The sequence below is a fragment of the Ctenopharyngodon idella genome, chromosome 4 (genome assembly GCF_019924925.1).
Source record: "Ctenopharyngodon idella isolate HZGC_01 chromosome 4, HZGC01, whole genome shotgun sequence".
NCBI lineage: Eukaryota > Metazoa > Chordata > Actinopteri > Cypriniformes > Xenocyprididae > Ctenopharyngodon > Ctenopharyngodon idella.
The window spans coordinates 13,983,565-14,004,746 of record NC_067223.1 but is presented as its reverse complement, the minus strand read 5'-3'; the positions used below and the strand labels follow the sequence as shown (position 1 = coordinate 14,004,746).

At 38.0% G+C, this 21,182-nt stretch overlaps 3 protein-coding genes across 4 annotated transcripts in view; 1 reads left to right on the top strand and 2 right to left on the bottom strand.

The window, feature by feature from the left end:
- Nucleotides 1–181: 181 nt before the first annotated feature.
- gnsa (glucosamine (N-acetyl)-6-sulfatase a) lies at nucleotides 182–5,739 on the top strand. The gene is made up of 14 exons (XM_051890755.1): nucleotides 182–490; nucleotides 623–682; nucleotides 910–1,116; nucleotides 1,283–1,348; nucleotides 1,853–1,951; nucleotides 2,036–2,203; nucleotides 2,734–2,816; nucleotides 2,917–3,035; nucleotides 3,124–3,227; nucleotides 3,312–3,413; nucleotides 3,574–3,684; nucleotides 3,768–3,878; nucleotides 4,013–4,173; nucleotides 4,284–5,739. Exons 1-14 carry the CDS (start codon nucleotides 311–313, stop codon nucleotides 4,357–4,359), a joined length of 1,647 nt encoding a protein of 548 aa, XP_051746715.1. The 5' UTR covers nucleotides 182–310; the 3' UTR covers nucleotides 4,360–5,739.
- zgc:194209 (uncharacterized protein LOC570908 homolog) lies at nucleotides 5,355–11,713 on the bottom strand. The gene is made up of 9 exons (XM_051890759.1): nucleotides 11,559–11,713; nucleotides 10,722–10,811; nucleotides 10,474–10,595; nucleotides 10,296–10,394; nucleotides 8,795–8,947; nucleotides 7,813–7,925; nucleotides 7,579–7,739; nucleotides 7,310–7,508; nucleotides 5,355–7,237 (listed from the first exon to the last, which is right to left on the bottom strand). Coding segments are annotated over exons 1-9 (1,146 nt in total). The 5' UTR covers nucleotides 11,561–11,713; the 3' UTR covers nucleotides 5,355–7,030.
- Nucleotides 11,714–12,000: 287 nt separating this feature from the next.
- rassf3 (Ras association domain family member 3) overlaps nucleotides 12,001–21,182 on the bottom strand; it is a 42,617-nt gene continuing 33,435 nt past the window's right edge. For both annotated transcript variants that reach the window (XM_051890756.1, XM_051890757.1), the window contains 4 exons: nucleotides 19,988–20,095; nucleotides 18,065–18,320; nucleotides 15,615–15,730; nucleotides 12,001–15,033 (listed from right to left, as the gene is read on the bottom strand). In XM_051890756.1, coding sequence (XP_051746716.1) covers nucleotides 14,884–15,033; nucleotides 15,615–15,730; nucleotides 18,065–18,320; nucleotides 19,988–20,095 — 630 coding nt within the window. In that variant the 3' untranslated portion in view covers nucleotides 12,001–14,883. The remainder of the gene's footprint in view (nucleotides 15,034–15,614; nucleotides 15,731–18,064; nucleotides 18,321–19,987; nucleotides 20,096–21,182) is intronic.

Here is a 21,182-nt window from a genome sequence, read left to right as displayed (position 1 = left end):
CGCAAAGCGTCTGATTGGCTGTAAGGCAGACGTTGGTAGGTGGGCGTTAGTCATCTGTCGAATTACTGAATCTTACTATGCTGAAGGCTTGGCTAATGAATATAAATTAGGCTACGTGACTAGACGCCACAAGAAGGTAACAAAGCAACGTCAGAACGTCTAATTAATATTCATGAGTCAAGACGTCGCCATAGTATGATTTGTAATTTCGTACACTACTAGACAAGGAAAGCTAGCTGCTCCTCTAAAGGAGCGTTTCCCATAACAGTATTTCATGCTTTTATCGCAAGAAAAGGTCCTCGTTTAGGCCATGGCTTTATTTGTTTTTAATTCGGCATCAAAGATGGTTTCATCTCCGTTAGTAATATTACATTTTATTCTCATCTGCGTCACTTTGCATTGCAACAATCTGGCCGCGGCTAAAACGAATCTCAGACCGAACATTGTTTTAATTCTGACCGATGATCTGGATGTCTCCATCGGCGGAATGGTGAGTATATTTTCTGAGAAGCTAGTTTTATTGTTGCCATTTTCTGTGGTCGTGATTTCGTCCATGCATTTTACTTTAATTATTGTTGCCAAGTAAATGAGCTACATCATCATGACATCTTTCTTTGTACAGATCCCTTTAGTGAAGACTAAAAAGCTGATTGGTGATGCTGGAATAACCTTTACAAACACGGTGAGTAGAAATTGTCAGACAACAACTGTGTCCTTATAAAAAAAAAAAAAAAAACATAAAAGTGCTGTGGGGTCTTGCATGTTTTTGCACATAGTCTAAGCTTAAATATTGTAATATGCATAGATTTGTTAGGAAGAGTGTGCATTATGGATCAACCAGCATGTATGTTTGCCATTGCATCTTCAAGTCATTTCCTAACCCTTCTTGTCATCTCTTCTCTCACCCAGTTTGTAGCCAGTCCCCTTTGCTGCCCCAGCAGGGCGAGTATCCTGACAGGCAAATATCCCCATAACCATCATGTGGTCAACAACACGCTGGAGGGCAACTGCAGCAGCACAGCATGGCAGAAGACCCAAGAGCCCGACAGCTTTCCTGCCTTTCTTCAGAAACACGGCACCTATCAGACCTTCTTCGCTGGGAAGTATCTGAATGAGGTAAAGAGATACTGGGAGCGTGAGGGTGCTTTCATAATGATAAACCCTTTCTTTGGGGTGGAAAATCATTTTTATAGTCTTTAACATCATGTTATACTGCCAGCCCTGACAGAGCAAATCTGAATCAGCTGACAGTACATCATCCATGTGTGTTTCTCTGCTTCAGTACGGCAGTAAAAAAGCTGGAGGAGTGGAGCATGTTCCCCCGGGCTGGGACCACTGGTTCGCCTTGGTAAGAAAATAACAGAAGCCGATCATGCTTTTTACTAGAGCTTCAAGGTTGTGACGTACACAGAGAGCACTGAGGGTCATGAGTAGAAGACAATAATGATTTAGTAGAGATGACAAGCTGGAACACACTGACAAGCCTGTCAACCTTTCCCATGAGCCCTGCAAAAGTCTAATCTTAGCTAGAAGGCTAGGAAAACAGTTAGTAGCATGTTTGTGAAGCTGGTACAAGAACTCAAGCAAATTTAGGCATGGAAATTAATCCAGAAGAAAAAAAGTATGTTCTCTGGAGCCATGCTGATTATTCTTATTAGCAGCTCACGGTGTCTTCGAGAGCAGATTGTAGGTCTCTGTGTCAAACTGCAGTTGAATTTATATGTATGTATTTACTTCTTTGTTTAGTTGAATTCTATTTATTTTAATTACTGATTTTTTTTAATTAAATTTATTATTCATTTTATCCTGAGACCAGATTTATTTTTTGAGTGAAATCTTTGTGTTCCTACAGGAGAGAAACTCCAAGTACTACAACTACACGCTGTCTGTGAATGGCAGGGCGCAGCGGCACGGACAGAACTACAGTGAGGATTACCTTACGGATGTTCTGGTAGGAGCAGATCTCACCTGCATTTATGAGATTACATAGACCCTTGTGCAACAGAAGTTAAGTTACTTGGCTGATTCCATCCAGGCCAATATTTCCATCGACTTCCTGGAAAACAAGTCTAACCGCAGGCCTTTCTTCATGATGGTGTCCACTCCGGCCCCACACTCACCCTGGACGGCTGCTCCTCAGTACGAGAGCAGTTTTTCCAACGTCAAAGCGCCAAGAGACCCTAACTTTAACATACATGGGAAGGTAAGGGTCTTATGTGTCTTAAGGGGCTTTCACACTGGGTAGTTATAGGAACTATCCACCAGGGCGGTCCCCTGAGAAATAAATTTTCCCTCTAGACCCATTTTCCTGGTTGCATTCGCACCGCCAGTAGGAACTCTGAAGTGACGTGAGCCGGCCGACAGCTGACTTGGTCATTTAAGTGCCATGGACTTTGGTGTCGCTCCATCTATCACTGTTTTCCAACTGTGTGTTTACATGGGTTTTCAAAAATGCCGGGTGTTTCGTACGGCATGCGTTCGGCCATTCAATGAACACTTACATCACTGGTAGTTCCTGTTGTGCTGGGTTAGGTGCTACTCTGATGTAGGAGCAAATTTAGTCCCCCTAAAAGGAAAACTAAAATCGTTCGCAGTTCCAGCAATTCAAACATGCCAAAAAGCGGGTACTTTCGGCAATAGTTATAGGAACGTTCCTCCGATGTGAAAGCCTCTTTAGATGTTCGGATTGGATGTTTTTCAGCATATCTGACAGAATTTAAACTTGATTTTCAGGACAAACACTGGCTCATCAGGCAAGCAAAGACACCCATGACAAACTCTTCAGTGGAGTTCTTGGATAACGCCTACAGAAAACGGTATTCAGATATATTTTTTTTTTTTTTTTTTTTTTAATAATTTAAATCATTTTAACACTGTACATGAGGTAATGCAGTACTGTTGATATTGTTCCACTAGGTGGCGCACTTTACTATCAGTAGACGACCTGGTGGAGAAAGTGGTGAAGAAGTTGGAGGTCAGAGGAGAGCTTAGCAACACCTACATCATTTTCACCTCAGACAATGGTTACCACACAGGTACATGATGAGTTAAATAGTTGAGAAATAGTTTTTCTTTAACTCTACCTATCTTTTATCTTGTCATGTGTCTGTTTCTTCCTCTCAGGCCAGTTTTCTCTTCCGATGGATAAGAGGCAGCTCTATGAATTTGACATCAGAGTTCCTCTGCTGGTGCGAGGGCCTGATATCAAACCCAACCAGACAAGCTCGGTAATATAAACAAGCATTTACATTATATTTATTTTCTTTTTTTAAATCTATTGTGTGTCATTAATAATTGATCTGTTTTAATAGTTACTTGTAGCAAATGTGGATTTGGGTCCAACAATTTTGGACATAGCAGGATATAACGTCAATGAAACTAAGATGGATGGGATGTCATTTCTTCCTATCATGGTAAATCATGTTTGAACTTATCAACTTTGAACTAAATAAATAAATGCATTTTTTTGGTTATTTTGGGCATTATGCACAAGTTTTTTTTCTTTCTTGCTACACGTACAGTGTAATTCATTTAAATTCTACACAAGGTTGCATTTGATTTGATTTGTTTCAGGTCGGTAAAGGGAACAGCAGCACATGGAGATCTGATGTACTGGTGGAATATGAGGGAGAAGGAAGCAACATCTCAGACCCAGCCTGCCCTCTGCTGGGCCCGGGGGTCTCGGTGAGGGTCTGCGTGCTACAAATAGACAGTCATTACAGTAATTGCAAAAAATGAGTGCTATAACACAGCTGTTTTCTCTGCAGGAGTGTTTTCCTGACTGTGTTTGTGAAGACTCGTACAACAACACGTACGCCTGTGTTCGCACAGTATCGCAGGCTGCCAACTTACAGTACTGTGAATTTGATGATAATGAGGTAAAAAAAAAAATCTATTGGTTCCTCTATATATATATATATATCTACACAAACACACACACAGTATATTATGTAACTTATGTTTGCTTACTATATATACTGTAATAATAATAGCTCACTGCCTTTTCTTGCAGGTGTTTGTGGAGGTCTATAACCTGACAGCAGACCCCTTTCAGTTGAGTAACATCGCCAAGAGCATCGATCAGGAAGTCCTGGAGAAGATGAACCACCGTCTAATGATGCTGCAGTCCTGCTCGGGACAGTCCTGCAGAACGCCAGGCGTCTATGACTCAAAGTCTGTACTTCCTGACCATTTTAACATTCAGTATTCACTGGGAACAGTTGTCAAATAAAATAATTCTAATTGTTTTCAAACTTATATTTCACCTGTCACTGTTCCACCAGGTTTAGGTTTGATCCTCGGTTAATGTTCAGCAGCCTCGTCCCTCACAGGAACAAACTGCGACAGACGTTGAAGTAGAGCGTGGAGAGAATTAACAGAAGAAGACCAATGGAGGGAAAGAATAAAGGGCACTGAATAACAAGCCCTGTTGTTGCCTTTATATCCTGACGTTCTCCCAAAGACGCCCAGTCTCTCCTCCTCAGAAGAGATCATCAGGGTGCGCCAGGGTACCAAACACACTAGACACTTACAGACAGGACGGCCCTCTGACATCATTCACATCAGATCCTGACACACATCTGTGAGAACATTCACATCATATTCCTGTTTGTTCTGAATTAATCTTTATTTGTGCTGCTTTGACTTCAACAATAACATAGAATATTTCAAATTTTGTCTTTATTTTAATTTTATTCATGTTTCGAAGATTTTTGTTTTACTTTTGCTTTAAACACACACACAGTTTTGAACTTAAGCTTGAATTTTGAGAAAATTGTTAGATTATTTGTTTGTTTGCCAGATGTAACTGAAACATTTCACTCCACATATTTGGTTCAAAAAACTAATATTTGAATGTTCTTGGCCTTGATTTCTGATCAACCACAAGGATTGAAAGATTTATTTTTCTTGTTTAAAAATGGCAAATGTTAAAAAGAAATACATTGAGAACAACCACAATAGAAATATATATAACTGCACACTTGCCAGTCTTTTGTGATGAACACTTTCAGGCCCAAAATACCATATTTAGTGAACAACTATATTTTTTTTATGCACAATTTTACTGTTAAAATATTCTATCACCTTTTCAGTTCCTGTCACTTGCATATGGCAGCAAACAATCTGTGTTTGGACATTTCACTTGAGTAATACCACAAAATAATTACTTATTAACCAAGTGCAAATATTGTATTTTGCATTTCATTATTGTCTTTTAACTGTTGTTTTTCTTATTGTTTCTTGCGTTTTGTTTGTTGACGGATGTCAGTTGTGAATGAGCCAAAGGTGTGGATCACAGCAGGTCAATGAATATCATCTGACATTGTTTAGCCTCAGTTTAGTACAAGAAAACATTTTTTTTTTTATTATTTATTTATTTTTGTTCTATGAGGGAAATCCTGTGGTTGGGTTGCTTCACAGCAACTCAAACTTGAAGCATTAAGGGACTGTTTTACTTTCAGACTACTATGTATCCTTCAACAATCTTCTGCTGGAATTGGCAATATCTTAAATCACCCAAAATGATCTGAGAGACAGTGGACAGGCATAAGATGTGCGTTTGAAAAGGTCTTTCTCACAATACTTCAATATATCCGTTCCGTGAAGCACTTTCCAGTCTGTGATCAACATGTCTGACATGTTTTGCACATAATTCTTTCATTATATTTGTTAGTAGCATTGCTATGGTTGGTGTGGACTTTTGTCTTGTGTTTGATTGATAAAAGCATTCTGAAATTATTTTTGTTGCTGTTGTTTTTTTCTGCTTGAATCATTTTAAAATATTTGAAAAGAATAAACCAAACAATTGATGTGGCTCACAATTAGATGATTATTATATAATCTAACTGCAATGCAATTATTTTATTAAAAAACAAATTTTATGTTAGTGTGATACATACATGACACATTTTTAAATGTTATATTTGGGTTGTTGCTTGAAAGTTCATTGCATATTTCTGTTTTGCATTACTTTTGCACACATTTTTTTCCACATTTCTATGGCCAGTGCAGAAAAACAAACAAAACAGAATGTGATGCTTCCCCTTGACTAATACAGTTAAAATGTCTGTTAAACAAACTACAATGGCTTAACTATACTTAAAGAGGCCATATCATGTTATTTTACAATGTGTTGCTTTTGTTTTTGTGCTTTACTAGAATTGTTTTTCATGCTTGAATGTTCAAAAAAAAAAAAAACTTTTTTTCACATATTGTTGCAGCACCTCTTTTTCAGGGTTGCCAGGTTTTCACAACACAACCCACCAAATTGCTACTCAAAATTAGCCCAATTGCGTTTCAGGGGGGGTCCCCCAGTAAAAATCGTGTTATGGGAGGTAAAATCCATGTTTTTGGCGGGGTTCCCCTAGTAAAATAACATGAAACAACCCGCTGCAAAAGTGTTGAAGTAGCTCAAATGCATAGGAAAACAGTGGACTTGGCAACACTGCTCTTTTCCCAGTCTATCAGTAACGCTCTGTTTAGTTACTGTCTCTATAAAGCCCCTCCTTCCAAAAATTGATTGGTCGGCTGGAGCAGTGTGTTGTGATTGGTCAACCGCTTCAAGCGTGTTTGGGAAATGCCACGCCCCTTACCATAACCGCGAGTTTCAACACACTACTAACTCAACCAGGCCCCGCCCCTTTATTTTGTGTATACCTTGGGTGGGAATTATTTAAATGAGGAATAGTGTGACGTGTTTGTTCCTGGAAGAAAACTCAAGACTACAATCAATGCATTTCAGGGAGTTCAGAAACAGTGACACTGATGTAGACAATAACTCCTGCTGGAGTGACTGTGCTTTGTAAATTTGCAGACCTTTTTCATGCTCAAACAGTAACATACACACTAAAGAAAGTATAAAAGCATAATAGGTCCTCTTTAAATCACAGAATTCACAGTTACGACAACATGTATTTTTCTCACAAGACTGCAGTGCATTGTTAAAATTCAAATTTTACATTATCTACGAAAGGTTATCGAAAGTCCTACTTTTCCCATGTATAAGTCCACTTGTAAGACAGCCAGACGATCAGCTCCACTCCTCCAGCACAGGAAGAAATGGCAGGTCAGTGTTGCCCAGATAGTAGTGTGCCCCCTGCCGGAAGACATCGCTCACAGCCCACGTCAGGCTGCCCGTGGGGTCGTGTAAGCTGTCAATCACCTCTCCATCAGGCCCCAGCTCCAGAATCAGCCCGTACTTGGGCAACAGTACATTGTACCAGCTGAGAGGAATGAGCTGCAAGAGAGATTTCACGTTTGTCACTTCTGAACTGACTTAAACTCCACATACTATTTAAGATTTACTTACCTTTACTATGAAGCGCTTAAGAGTGGGGTACGGACCAATTAGATCCAAGAACGGTGGGAAAAGTCGGCCACGGAATCTAACGGTGGATATGCCAACCAAAAATGTGCCACGGTCACTGCGGCGGATGTTATCAGGATAACCAATCATGTTGTTCAGGACGATCTCCTTAGTGCCCGCTTTAGGTCCTTTCAACCAGAACCTGAGAAACAGGAAGATTTCCCTAACGATACTTTAACCTGTGGATATATTAAAAAATTAAAAACTCTTACTTAATAATACGTCCAATACTGGTCTCAGCCAGAAGCAGGAAGTCCTCATCAGGTGAGAAGGCAAAGCCATTAGGCATGTAGAGAGAATCCAACAATGTCCGAACGTGACCGGTCACAGGGTCATATGAGAGAAGGCGACCCAGATGATTCGTCTCCAACACCTGCAGAGAGAAACAGCCTTCAGTGCAGGTACAATTACTGTTGTAAATTTTCATACCCCGTTCTGTTACTCACCTCATAACGGACATGACGTCTTCCCCATTTACTGCTGGAGTCCGTGAAAAACACGGTTCCGTTTTTTGAAATCTCCAGACCATTTAGGAAGCCAAAGGGAATCCCATCAGTTCCTTATGAGAAGAATGTGAAAGAGTTATTTAAATATGATGTTCTTTCAAACTGCAGGATGCAAGGGAATCATAAAAGTAAATATGTTTTAATAAAGTCTTAAACTTCGCACAAAGCAGCAAATATAAAGTACACTGAGATAAAGAAAACCATATGTGCAGTACAGTACAGTGGCCAAAAGTGATGTCCGGCCTAGGAAAATTGACATCTTCACCCTTTATCCAAATATTATTAGAAATGTGTTAAAGATTTTGTAAGCATATTGCATAGTTGTGCTTGGAGTCAATTGTTTTATTTGTTATAACACAAAGAAGCATGCCAAATTGTGCGGACATAATTTCTGGCCAGGCTGTCATACAAAGAAATCATGAACACATGCAAAAACAAGTGAGAACCAATGAAGTATTAATAACTGATTATTATAAAACCAGTAGCTGTAGTTTGCCTTTTTTGCCAAAAAAATGTCAGATAAATACTTTAACCAATTTTAGTGTTTTATTCTTTCCTCATATTTAAAATATTTAAAAATATCTAAAATACTTTCCTCATATTTTGATGGTTTAATCAAACTTGTATGGTGATTAAAAACAAATATCCACTGTATGAAGAATTTTTGGGTATAATATGTCACAGTTTACTTTATTTTGCTATCCTCACTGACATAAATGATCTATAGTGTCCTGCACCCACTAGTAAAAATAAATCAAAAATGTCTGAATGTCAACAAAACAAAAAAGCAAGTATTAAGTATAGAAGAAAATATACAGTAAATTGAGATAAAAATGGCCAGTTGATTATGACTGTCCAAAGCAATCAAATTGTTGTGCAAACTCCTTTTTTGAGACACTTTTTAACTCAAATGTTTACAGACCCTCTTTGCTGGAATGTAGCAATGTCTTCTCTCCAGTCCAAGGGTCAATCTTGAAAAGACCCTGGTAAGAGTCAGCCACGATAAGCTGCCCATCACGGTCCAATTGCAGACCATGTGGACGACCACATACTGGCTCATAGTCCGTACTTGTGCCTATAGGAAGAACAAAATGCCAATATGCAAATATAGCAAGATAACTATATCAGGAAAACAATAGTATCTACTAACTGACAGGCACATTTTGCATTCTGCTTAGTGACTCACTAGAGAATACCTTTGAACACATGATTTTGTTTTAAAAGCTCTGGCTGGTTAAATATAGTAAAATACAAGAAAGGCATCAAATATTCATAAGCCACACCATAAGGAATGATAAGGATCATGGTTACGCTCTAATGAAGACATCTGCATTCAAGATTTTTTGAACAGCCGAGCCTTTGACACAACAACACTTGAGTCTTTGTGAATCACTTCAGCATGTCTAATGTGTGATGGCAGCAGGACACTGGGGCTGTTGGATTTTTCCACACGTATCGAGCCAGTGAACGCCTCCATGACAGCCGATACATATTCATCCAGCCACAGAGGGCACATGAAATATATATATATATTTCTTAAACATATGCATGTATGTATATATACATAAATATACACAGTACAAACGCATATATTATGTAAAGATAAATTAATTGTTTGACAGCACTACTTTTTAAATTTTCCTTTCTAAAAAAGCCTATTTCACCTTTAAGAAGTCTTTCTCAACATTGCATTTCTAATTAACTCCTGATGAACACATTAATTATCATTTGAATTATTACTCAGTCATTTAACTGTGTATTACTGTCTTTGCAAGGCTTTTGTTTTTCAAACACATTAAAATGTACAAATCTGTACAATCTGAACTTCTTTGACCAAATATATTTACTTGAGATTTTAGGTTAATAAGTTAGATCAATAATAAAATTAAGTCAATAATAATAATAAATAATAAAAATAAAATAAAATTAAGTTCATGGTTTTTTGATGTCTGTCATGTGACATGCAGGTAAACATTTTTTAAAATCGAGTTTTATTTTGATTGTTTTTATTTTAAAAATATTTATTAATTACATTTTTTTATGATATAATTGCTTAATAGCTTTTCACTAAACTCACAAACCTCTGCCGTAAAACTCTGACGTAATGTAATATTTAATGCACTTTGTGTTGTTGATAAAAATGGAAAATATTTTTTTCTCTTCATATTTTTATGTCAATATGGTACAAAATTATCCTATTCAAATCAATGTGATAAATGAGTTAGGTTAAAAGTAATCAAAAAGTAGTCGGTTTATATTACCTAAAATGTGTAATGTAATGGATTACATTACTAACGACAATTTTTGTCATGTAATTTAGAATCAGTAACCGACTACAATTTGCAAGTAATCTACCCAGCAAGGATTCAGGTAGAATTGTACAAGCATTTTCTCGTCTTCTGCTGGTCCGATAGTGGATTTACCACATTCAGGGATGTTCCGGCCCATCTGAGTGATGAAAGTGAGGGATTCCTTGTTGATTCTCCACAGCTTCCCGTCAACAGTGCCTGTGTAGATGTTTCCTTGAGAGATACAATGAAGAGATCAAACCTGACTGTATTTCTCAATAACAAACAGATAAAAGCACAAGACGGAGCTCACCGTTCTGGTCTGCTGTAAAAGACTCCGGGCCTTTGAGCTGACCAGAAAACAGCCGTCGACCTCTCTGTAGCCGTGTGTTCACTGCCAGAGGGCCCTCCAGAGCAGGCGGGGGTCCCTCGAATCTGGAAAACATTAATCAGCGGGAAAACATACATCACTACAAGACTGAAATCTCTTTGGAGATCAATTTATGTGGAATTCACTGCAAAGTAAAGAGATTTACAATAAAAAAAGCAAGTGAGACTTACATGTACGGCTCTGGATCAATCGGGGAGGGAATGAGATACAAACCAACTGCAACTGCCAATAATACAACCCTTACAGAACTCTGCCCTAGCCTGCATAAAGAAAGAAAGAAAGAAAGAAAGAAAGACATCTCATAGTTGTATGTCATTATGTAAATTAAAGATAACATTCTGGGCTTTTCTGTAATACCAAACGTTTGGGGCTGTGGTCTATATTATATTATATTATATTACATATCGCATTATTATGTTAAACAATTTTTAAAAAAGTATATAATAAAATTAAAGTACATCATTTATAAAATAACATAATAAAAACAGTATTAATTAAAATAATATTGATCAAATTTAATGTAATATATTTATTAATTAAATATTACATTGATATAGCCTCACATATATAATATTTAATTTTATAATATTATTATAATAATAAAAGAACTAATGCTGGACTTCAGGAGGAGGTTATAACCCATCAAAATATATATGTCATCACGACATGTCTTGTGAACGTGCAAAGTAAATATATATTTATAAGATTTTGAGGCAGCACAGATTCGCGCGTTATCTTTCATCTCATAATTAGAGGTTGTAAAATAATGTTTCATTAACACAAAAGGTGCGAAAGCACAAAAGAAAGACGATTTTCTTACTAAATAATGCAAATAATCCGCCTTATTCACTTCAGCTCAGCGCTTTGAATGTAAAGTACACTACACTCTAGTGCGCCCAGAAGTCAACAACAATAAAAAAGACGACGTTTATTTATCCAAAGTGAACGTTTGTACGTTCCTTAGTGATTAATATGATATTCCGGCTTTATAAATTGTGTAAACTTACATGGTTATGTCTTGGAGCCTTTCTGATAGTTGTATAAAGTTCAGCGTGTGTTCCAGGACGCCATGAAAGAAGTGTTCGGTGAGTCATCGATGAGTTCAGCGATGAGGACATTAAGACGGGTTCAAGCAGAGGGCACATCATTCACGTGTGAATGTCTTGGCCTCAATCAATTCTTCACAGTTTAGTGTGATGTTGAACGCTAGTAAAGGGGCTAATAACTGTTGGTGTAACCCTGTGTACAGTGTCCCTCTAATAAGTGTAAGCTTCTTCATTGTATTTGCATAAACACGTGTTTAATGACAAACGAGTTGCAGGTTATTAGAAATACCAGCTTTTTGAGCTCATGCCAAAAGTGAGATCAAGCCTTAGGTGTACTTTTCCAGCATTATCCAAGAGGAGTCAGTTTTTTTCTTACACACAAACAGATGAAGGCTGCAGTGAATTGAGAAATATTTCATCTTTATTTAAAGAAACCATGTCTTTAACAAGAAAGGCCACGATTGGTAACAATACAAACCCTTAAACAACCTCCATCATCGTCAAAAATGCATGACATCTGGATTCATTTGGATTCTAATAATGTAATAATATTTAGTGAAGCTCTTTTAAAACTCAAGGACAATAATCATGCCACTTCTGCCAAGAGTCCTCACTTCATCTTCGATGTATGAAACTTACATCATTCATAAACATCACAAAAAAAAAAAAAAAAAAAATTACAACTGTGGAACAAAATGAGAATTTTTTGGCAAATACAGAGTATGGGTTTCGTGAGCAAACTATGTCTAACTATGCTGTTGAACAAAAAGATCAACAACACTGGCCTGTGATGTCCTAAAACAGCCATAAAATATGCATGAATTAATATAACACATGCACGTATACTTAAAAATATTGAAGCAGTTCACTCGTATCCACACCCCTTTACTACACATGAATACAGTTTAACATTCATTCACAGTCTTACTCTACAAACAAAAGCTTGTTTATGAAAAAAAAAAAAAAAAAATCAAGTACTGAAACAGCTTTAATTATTAAAAAAAAAAAAAAAAAAAATTCATAAAACATAACTCAGCTTCCACTAGATGCAATGCCGCTTAAAAACAGTGGAAGACAATAGGCATCTGATGAAGACTAATAAATCAAAATAATTCCCTGAATTAAAACATAAAGTGCCCAAAAAGCATTTATAAAATTACTGGTCTTATTCCCCTGACAAATCCTCTTCGGTTGCATATATTGAGACTGTTGTGATGTTATACTGACACAACAAGTACACAAATCACTCTAATTTATATTTACCCCAGTGTTTACAATTAAAGTTGCCATGGTAAAACCATTCAACAAGATAGATATTGTAATTTAACCTCAGTTTATTGAGGTGTACAAACTGATTGCACCAGGCAATTGGTTTCAAACTTAAATTAAACTATGCATTTTAACTATATCTTTGGTTAGAGGTTATAAAACCAATAATAATAAAGAAAAAAAAAAAAAAAGCACACAATCCGTGTCTAATAAGACAATTGAATTAACCGACATAGGGGAGACATAAGACTGCAGAGATGTAGTTACAGCAGTTGATCACAAGGTGTCGCTACCTCGCTATGCATGTGTCACAATAGACTCAATGTTGCAGTACCCATCAGAAAACCGTCATGCAGCACTAGCATACAGAAATTCAAATATAAATGAGTATATATATATATATATATTTATTAAACCGCCTACTACTGATACACAAGTATCATTTAAAATCATCGTAATTAGCTTTGACCTTGTGTGCTGCTGTGACAAAGTAGCACTGACTATTAAAGGTTTGTTCACCTAAAAAATGACATTTGTCATTAATTGCTCACCCTCATGTCGTTCCGCACCCGTAAGACCTTTGTTCATCTTCGATATTTTTGATGAAATCCGAGTTTTTTTTATCCCCACAGAGAAAGAGTTCAGAAGATGAACGATGGTCTTACAGATGTGGAATGACATAAGGGTGAATAATTAATGACCGAAAATTTATTTTTGCGTGAACTAACCCTTTAAAAACATGTCTGTTTATTTTACTGTACCTCATAATAGTAGCGGTTTCAGCTACATCTCCATGCCATGAAGAAATGCACATGTAAAAAACTTTTGGCAGAACTTTGCATCCTCCTGCGACTGCAAATCAGACCAGTGTGATTATACAAATATTCATAAATCACAGAAAGAAATGAAGATTACACTGCAATAAGCAGAACTTTGACAGACGTAGCTGAAATCTACTATTTTCAGGCTGTAGCATCAAAACAAACAACTTCATTACTTATATATTCAGTCATTTGCCTCAAAGACGTCCTCTTTAATGGGTTGATGAGAAGTGGCACCCATTACTGAACAATGAATGCCCTGCTGACTGTAATTATCTGCTCAAACCAGGTCATCATGACCCATCATTCACTGAGAAAGAGCGTCTGACCCTGACTAACATCAGTCAGATCTTGAGCAGAAGTCAATCTCTGCGTGACACTTCCCGCATACTTTCCAACATCCTCTATGCTCCTTTTTCCAACTTCCTGAAATTCGTTCAGTTCCAATTCCAGCACATCACCTAAGAATGCTTATGCACACTTTTCTGACTTAAAAAAAAATGCAAGTTTGGTTTTTAATTTGCATTTATGCCATGCGTTCAGCAACTAATGATCATGACATGCTACATTGCTTTAGTCCTCATTTCCTGCCCCTACATCATCACATTCAATCTTTTCCATCACAAACATACTCTTCCTGTCCTGTTTGGTCTCACATGGTTTTCAGCTCTTGGTCACATGCTACGTTTGTCAACAGCACATCAAATGCCAACACTATCTTTGGTAGGGCACATTATGAGTCAATTGGTATTTAATATAAAACAAAAACAATCCCCAATTCCATCAGTTTCTGGTCAGTAAGCATATATGAAATAAAATAAGACTCTTTCAGTAAAATAAACAAAAGAATAAAACTTCACCCACATAAATTAAAACAACAAACAGTAATATTTACAAACCACAGCATCCAACAATTAAATAAAAAACACAAAATTTCACGTTTGCATCGTTCACAACTTCAGGAGGTAAAAGAACAGAAAACATGAGAAATAACTGTGACGGCTGAAACTGTGAAAGATCACGAGAGGGCGGAAGGGTAAATATGGCACCTGAGGTGCATTCTGGGAGGTCAGTGCTCTCCTCTGAGTTTCTGAGACAGGGTGTCCACTTGGCACAGTGACACCTAATAGTGTTCATTACAGACAGTGACCACTAGAGGCAGCAGTGCTACAGTTCCTTCTCTCGGCATGTTAGCTTTAACCCGGGCCGCCCACTGCTCTCATGGCCTCCTCCAGTTTCTCTTTGTAGGTGTCGTAGCGTTTGGTTATTGACGAGATCTGGTCCTGTTCCTCTTTATCCAGGATTCGGAGGAAGTTATGCAGTTCGGGGATGGAAAAGGCGTCCCACTGATGAACAAGAGGAAGATGTGTGTTATAATTACTTCATTTTATTTATTATTTTTTTAATGCCATGTCATCAGCATCAAGGCTATCTTCATGGCGAGAACAAAGTGAATAACAAAATTCAAACAATTAACAAAAAACACTACCATTCAAAAGTTTGGGGTCGATAAATGTTTCTTATGTCTCTTATGCTCACCAAGGATCCAATTATATTCATTTAAGATTCACTGTAAAATAGAAACTATGGATGTACTGATACCATTTTTTCACAACGATCTCTATCCGATACCTACATTCTGAATATCGTCCGATATCTGTCTGATACCAATGCTGTTTTTTATTGGATCATTGTAGAATATCTATACTACTGTAAATGGAACTGATGATCAATATTTTAATGTTAAACACATTCCACTAAATACCAGGGATGTCACAAGACCTATTTTAGGGAGGCCTAAAATATTCATTAGCTGCCCCAAATAAATCAATATATCAGTCAATATATTTTCTCTATGATTTTTTCCCCACTGTATTCCACTGCATCTTAAACTTCTTACTGGCTGTAATATATAGAGAAACCTCACCATGACTTCCCCGGTTTGCTGCTCCTTCAGGACAAAGCTGAGCGTGTCAGTGCTGGGTCCCGCCACCAGACGCAGGAACAGAGGGTGTTCTTCCTCTGCCAACTTACAGGTGTACACTGCACACATACAGACACAAAACACACACTATTACCATCACAGACACTTCATTCACATGACCAGACATTCACTCTAAAAAAATGAACTACATCCAGCAAGAATTAGGGATGCATCAGGAAGGTCAACTGATGTTTTCACCTTCTTTTTTTTTTTTTTTGGTCGGCGTTGTAACCTCATAATGCATTCGGGTCCATTTTGACCCTGAAGATCAATAACAATTTGAAAAAAAATGCATAGTTTTTAAGTACGGGAAAACAGGAATTAGACCACACCATGATAGTTCGTCTGGTCCCTCGACTGAACCTGGTTTCTCCCAAGATTTTTTTCTCCATTTTATCGACAATGGAGTTTGGGTGCCTTGAGGGGGCACTTAATATTCAGCAATACTGACTTGAATGCGCTAACACTACTGGATGAGAACTGAACTGAGCTGAATGACGAAATCACTGTTTTCTCCAGAGCTGCTTTATAGATGAATTGAACTAATTTCATAATTGATGAAATTTACACAGTTATTGAACCGAAACAAATCAACACTAAACTGATTTCACCTGAATAAAACTGTTTACTATTTTCTTTTTAGAGCTGCTTTACAGCAGAAATGAACTCTGTTTGCATCGCTGAATCATTATTTTCCTGTTTATCTCTGTAAAGCTGCTTAGAAACAATCTGTTTTGATAAAACGCTATATAAAAAATGGTGACCTGACAATTTAAAGAGGATTAATTTAGATACAAAACTTCTCGGACAGGGTAACAACAGTAACTGAGACCCTCTCTGAAAAGTTGAATATAATATACTCATGTCAATTAAAACATATAGTTGTATAATAATAATGGCCCGCCACACCACAAAGAGGAAGACACGCCAAACTACTGAATGTTGATCTCAGGCCAAATTTCACAGTAAAAACAAACTAAGCTCAAAAAAAGGAAGAGCACCACCTCATATCAGGAACAAAAAGGTAATTCTCTAGAACTACTGTTTACTTAAGCATTATTGGAGATTTTTCTCCACCCAGAGTGTGGAAGAGAGCACAGACCTGCATTTCTTCATTTTTGAGGAATCTCTCATCTCACTTCCTGTTTAACGAGGGCTTCCTTCTGCCTTCAGTGGGGGTTAATCAGAACATGCAGGGCTGTTATTATGTCTACGCTAATGCGGTTGATTCATTCTCCTTTATAGGCCGAACCGCTGTGATATCACACATGAGGGTCTGTCTGTTTTTATAATGAGCTATGAGATGGGAGTTTATCAGCATCTAAACTTTAGCGTTTCTTAAAGTCGTCTAGTCTAGACGGGGTGTTTAAGAGCTCAACGGCCCTTTTACACACATTAAAAACAGCTGTAAAACACAACGTCTCGCATATCTGTCTCCTAGCATGTGCTGGAGATCTCTCACAGTGGTGAGACCTCGTGAAAACGCTCTGTCTCAGACGGTGGAGAGAAAAAAACGTCACTGTTCAAGACAACCTCCTCAGCAAAATTCCCCCATTGGCAGCAGCACTTATTGGCTCCTACACACACTCCTACAAAATAACTGAAGATGAGCGTAATATCTCCCCAAAGTACTACGACGCTCAGTTCATCAATTCACTGCGACTGAATTCAATTCACAGCAGCGTAGTCTAATTCATGAATGAATGATTCTTATGAGTCGATTCTTGTAATGATTCGTTTCTGTCAAATAAACCAGAGCACATTCCAACCGGCACATAGATTTCGAAAGCAGGTACTTAAAGTCACTGAGCCATATGTGTGTCTGGCTTCCTGCTGTGTGTGTGACGTCAACAGGGGCTCAGACAGTGGCTGGGGTCTGTCAGAGGAAGGAGATGGATTGGAAACACCACTGCTCAGGAATTCACTGTTTGCGAGCCTGTGACTGATACAGCACTGAAAAAACTGACTTCAAAACTGAATAGTCGCTAGTAAACTAGTGAAGTTGATCATCCTGACCCATCCCAGCTGAGAATATCCCTGTATGGCAATGATATGTGGGGAACGAGGCTGGTTAGTGTCTGCATTCAACAGGCTGGCACAGACAACAGCTGGTGTGTATGTGTGTTTACTACGCTGGCATGGTGTATTCTTGGCACATGCGTGCACATATGCTTAGAGTAACAGGCCTGTCCTGTATGTGTGTGTGCCAGAAGTCAAGAACGTCCTCAAATACACACACGTTCCTAGGATTGACCTATTCCAGGAATGCATCTGGTCTTGCCAAAACATATACTGTATACACTAGGGGTCCTGAGTCATTACCATGCTAGCGCTGGTGTACTGTACGCACACATACGCTGATGCACTTTCCACATTCATGCTCCGCGTCTCACCTTGATCTTCTCTGCTGAAGCGTTTGAACAAGGCGAACTTGGCTGGGTTGTCGGCCACGGTGAACTTTTTCAGCAGGGCTTCGATCACCTGTCGCACCGTGTTGGTGCTGCTGATGTGCAGGGTGTTTATGGAGCCGCGCGGAAGGTAAAACGCCTCTTGACCTTTGAGTCCTCCAGCCCCGCCTCCTTTCACTGTGATGGGCCTCCGTAGGTCCATCTGCACCTTGATGAAGCCTGTGTACATGCCATTAGCACTCTGCATAACAGAGACAGAGGAAAGACAAAGAAAGACATTCAGTTTTATGATTAAAACAGCAAAGACCCTACTCTGATCAATGAACACCGGTGTTGAGGGTTAGCTAACTACAAGTACTTTTTTCCTCAAATGAGCAGCAGTTTATTTTGACAAAATGCTACATTACAAATGTATTTTCTATGAATGCCTCTGACAATTGGTTAGAAAGTCTGATTCATTTCAGCAAATCGCTTCCTTTCAGGCAGGTAATTTCTATGAACTGATTCAAAACAAATATGCCATATATTCAGTGTTGTCGTAATTAAGTATTACGCATTAAGTAATGTGAGTTATGTACACGGTTGCCACCTTGTGGATAAACTAATTACTGCCAAAAAAATTAAATGCGCATGTGCAACCTGTGTGGTTACAAAAATACGGCGGTGTGCGTACTCTTCTGATAACGAAATTCACGTTACGTGCATTGTACGGGTAAAAAGTGAAGTATACTTTGGCCTTTGCAAACAAACAGCCCAGCCCAGTCAAGAAAAAGTAACGCAAAAGTAATGCATTACTTTCCATAAAAAGTAACGCAATTAGTTACATTTTTAGGAAGTAACGCAATATTGTAATGCATTACTTTTAAAAGTAACTTTCCCCTGCTTTGGTTTTTTGACTAAATCAAATAATCATTAATTATTACTGTATATGTTTTAAGGTTTTTCTTAGTAACTTGTAGTGTTGTTAACTGCTTTTTAAAGGACAGCTTAACTATAGTTGAACTGCTTAATATGATGTGTAGATTGTAGCTCAACAAGCTTCAGTTTCAAAGCAGCTTCCTCAACACTGTTGAGCACATCTTGCCGTGTTATCTGACTGCGTCCAGATGGAGCTCAGATTTGAGGTTCTACTGTCTGTAAGCTCATTAGTCCAAATGGCAGCCGTGACTGCAGGCTACAAGGGGGGTGTAATTACAGCTCACAAACCTCCTCTGAAACTCAATGCATTGCTCTCCACCACAGTGACACACAACCCTACTGAACACAGGTCTTAAACTTAATGATCCAAGACACAGTGAATGTTTAATGAGTAAAATGTCAGATATACTAATACAAAGTGTTTGTGCCACGGTGGCTAAATTAAGTCTATTCCAGTCTCAAGTCTAAACAACACAGACGCAGTCTGTGATAAAGCAGCAGCAATCTGGACAAAGGTACAGTGGTAAAGTCTGATGTTCTGACATCACAGTCCTTATGGCTGTCACATGATACATTGGAGGCATGATAAACAGATTACAACATGGACAATGATAAAGCTTTTATTAAAAGGGACAAGTCTGAGACTTTGAAAAAAAAAAGTAAAATCTATATAAAAAATATATATGTCATTAAAATTGCTATTTGTATTTAAAAGATGTAACCACTTAGCAAAAAGCAATAAAATATTAATCAGGTTTTTCTTGGGTTATTCTATTTAACAGCCTGAATTAGTTCTGGGGTCATGAGGGTCCTTTTTTGATACTATACGTTTTATGGTTTCCTTGTCTAATGGCAAAAATAGCTTTCTGCATTATTGTAAAACAACTTTTAATCCAGAAGAAATTCAGTAAAATTCTAGATGATATTTTCTGGAGATCTGAGCTGACAAACACTGATGTTTTGGATTTAGCCCAGAGATCATTAACTCACCAGTGTCATTTTAAAGTGGTCACGTGAGTCTGCGTTGTACTGCTCGACCTTCTGTCTGATCTCCTCGTGAGTGAGATGAGTGCGCAGTTCTTTCTCTTTCTCCACATCCTGAAACACAGACAGTGATTATAAGCATTTAGCAAACAGAAAGGTCAGCACAGGTCAACCCGTTGCTCATTTTGACAGCAGATGAGGTACGACTCCAGTACTGCTGAATAATGAAGCCATTCAAAGCAATGGCTTCTTTGTCATGAGCCTGTTCCTGATGCGGGAGCCCAAAACAGCATACGTATCCATCCTCTTAACTGGTGACATCCGTGTGTAGCATAATGACAAATATAGATAACTGCAATACTTCTCAGATGAAGCAAACCCACAGTAGACAGCAGCAGGGTAAACTATTTGCATTTTCAATCTTCTGACCATAATACGAACCTTTTAAGTATTTAAAATAGTGCACATTCCTAGAACAATACAGCACTTGAAAGTTACAACCAGCAGAATTTTGTATGAAACACGTGCAGTGCACTGAACTCTGGTCTTACATGGTCATATCACAGAGAAGCTGATCCGCTTTCATGAGCGCTCAAAGCTCAAAACAAAAGCATAGAGCCCCTTATAAGGGAACAGTCCTGGGCTGAAGTGACAACACATTGATGGACAAGGACCTTCTCAGCTAACAGAGTCCAGAGGCTGAATACTGTGTGTGAACTGTTAAAGGGATAGTTTACCCAAAAATGAAAATTTTGTCATCATTTCCTCATCTTCAAGTTGTTCCAAACCTGTATGAATTTCTTTCTTCTGCTGAAAACAAAAGAAGATATTTTGAAGAACGTCTGTAACCAAACAGTTGATGGACCCCATCGACTTCCATAGTATAAGTTTTTCCATACGATGTTTTTTCCATACTACGAAGTCATTAACTGTTTGGTTCAGCAGAAGAAAGAAATTCATACAGGTTTGGAACAACTTTCATTTACTATCCCTTTAAAGACAGTCGTAATTCCCCTTCTGCAAGCGCCAAGAATGCCTGGAGAGTTTGGAATAACAGGTGGTTTTGTGTTGCGTGCATTGATAATGAACTTTACAGTGCATGACTCACACTGTTTTCATACCCAGAAAACATCTAATTAAAGCCTAAACACCTTTTTAACTTCCTAAGTTTATAATAAATCACCAAAGTTCTTAGAATAAA

Coding starts and splice junctions, on each gene's coding strand:
- gnsa (XM_051890755.1), top strand. CDS start 311: ATGGCTTTATTTGTTTTTAATTCGGCATCAAAGATGGTTTCATCTCCG. Junction 1,349..1,852: donor GGGACCACTGGTTCGCCTTG/GTAAGAAAATAA, acceptor GTGTTCCTACAG/GAGAGAAACTCCAAGTACTA. Junction 1,952..2,035: donor ATTACCTTACGGATGTTCTG/GTAGGAGCAGAT, acceptor GATTCCATCCAG/GCCAATATTTCCATCGACTT.
- zgc:194209 (XM_051890759.1), bottom strand. Junction 10,395..10,473: donor TTTTACAGCAGACCAGAACG/GTGAGCTCCGTC, acceptor GTATCTCTCAAG/GAAACATCTACACAGGCACT. Junction 7,926..8,794: donor GCTACATTCCAGCAAAGAGG/GTCTGTAAACAT, acceptor TCTTCTCATAAG/GAACTGATGGGATTCCCTTT.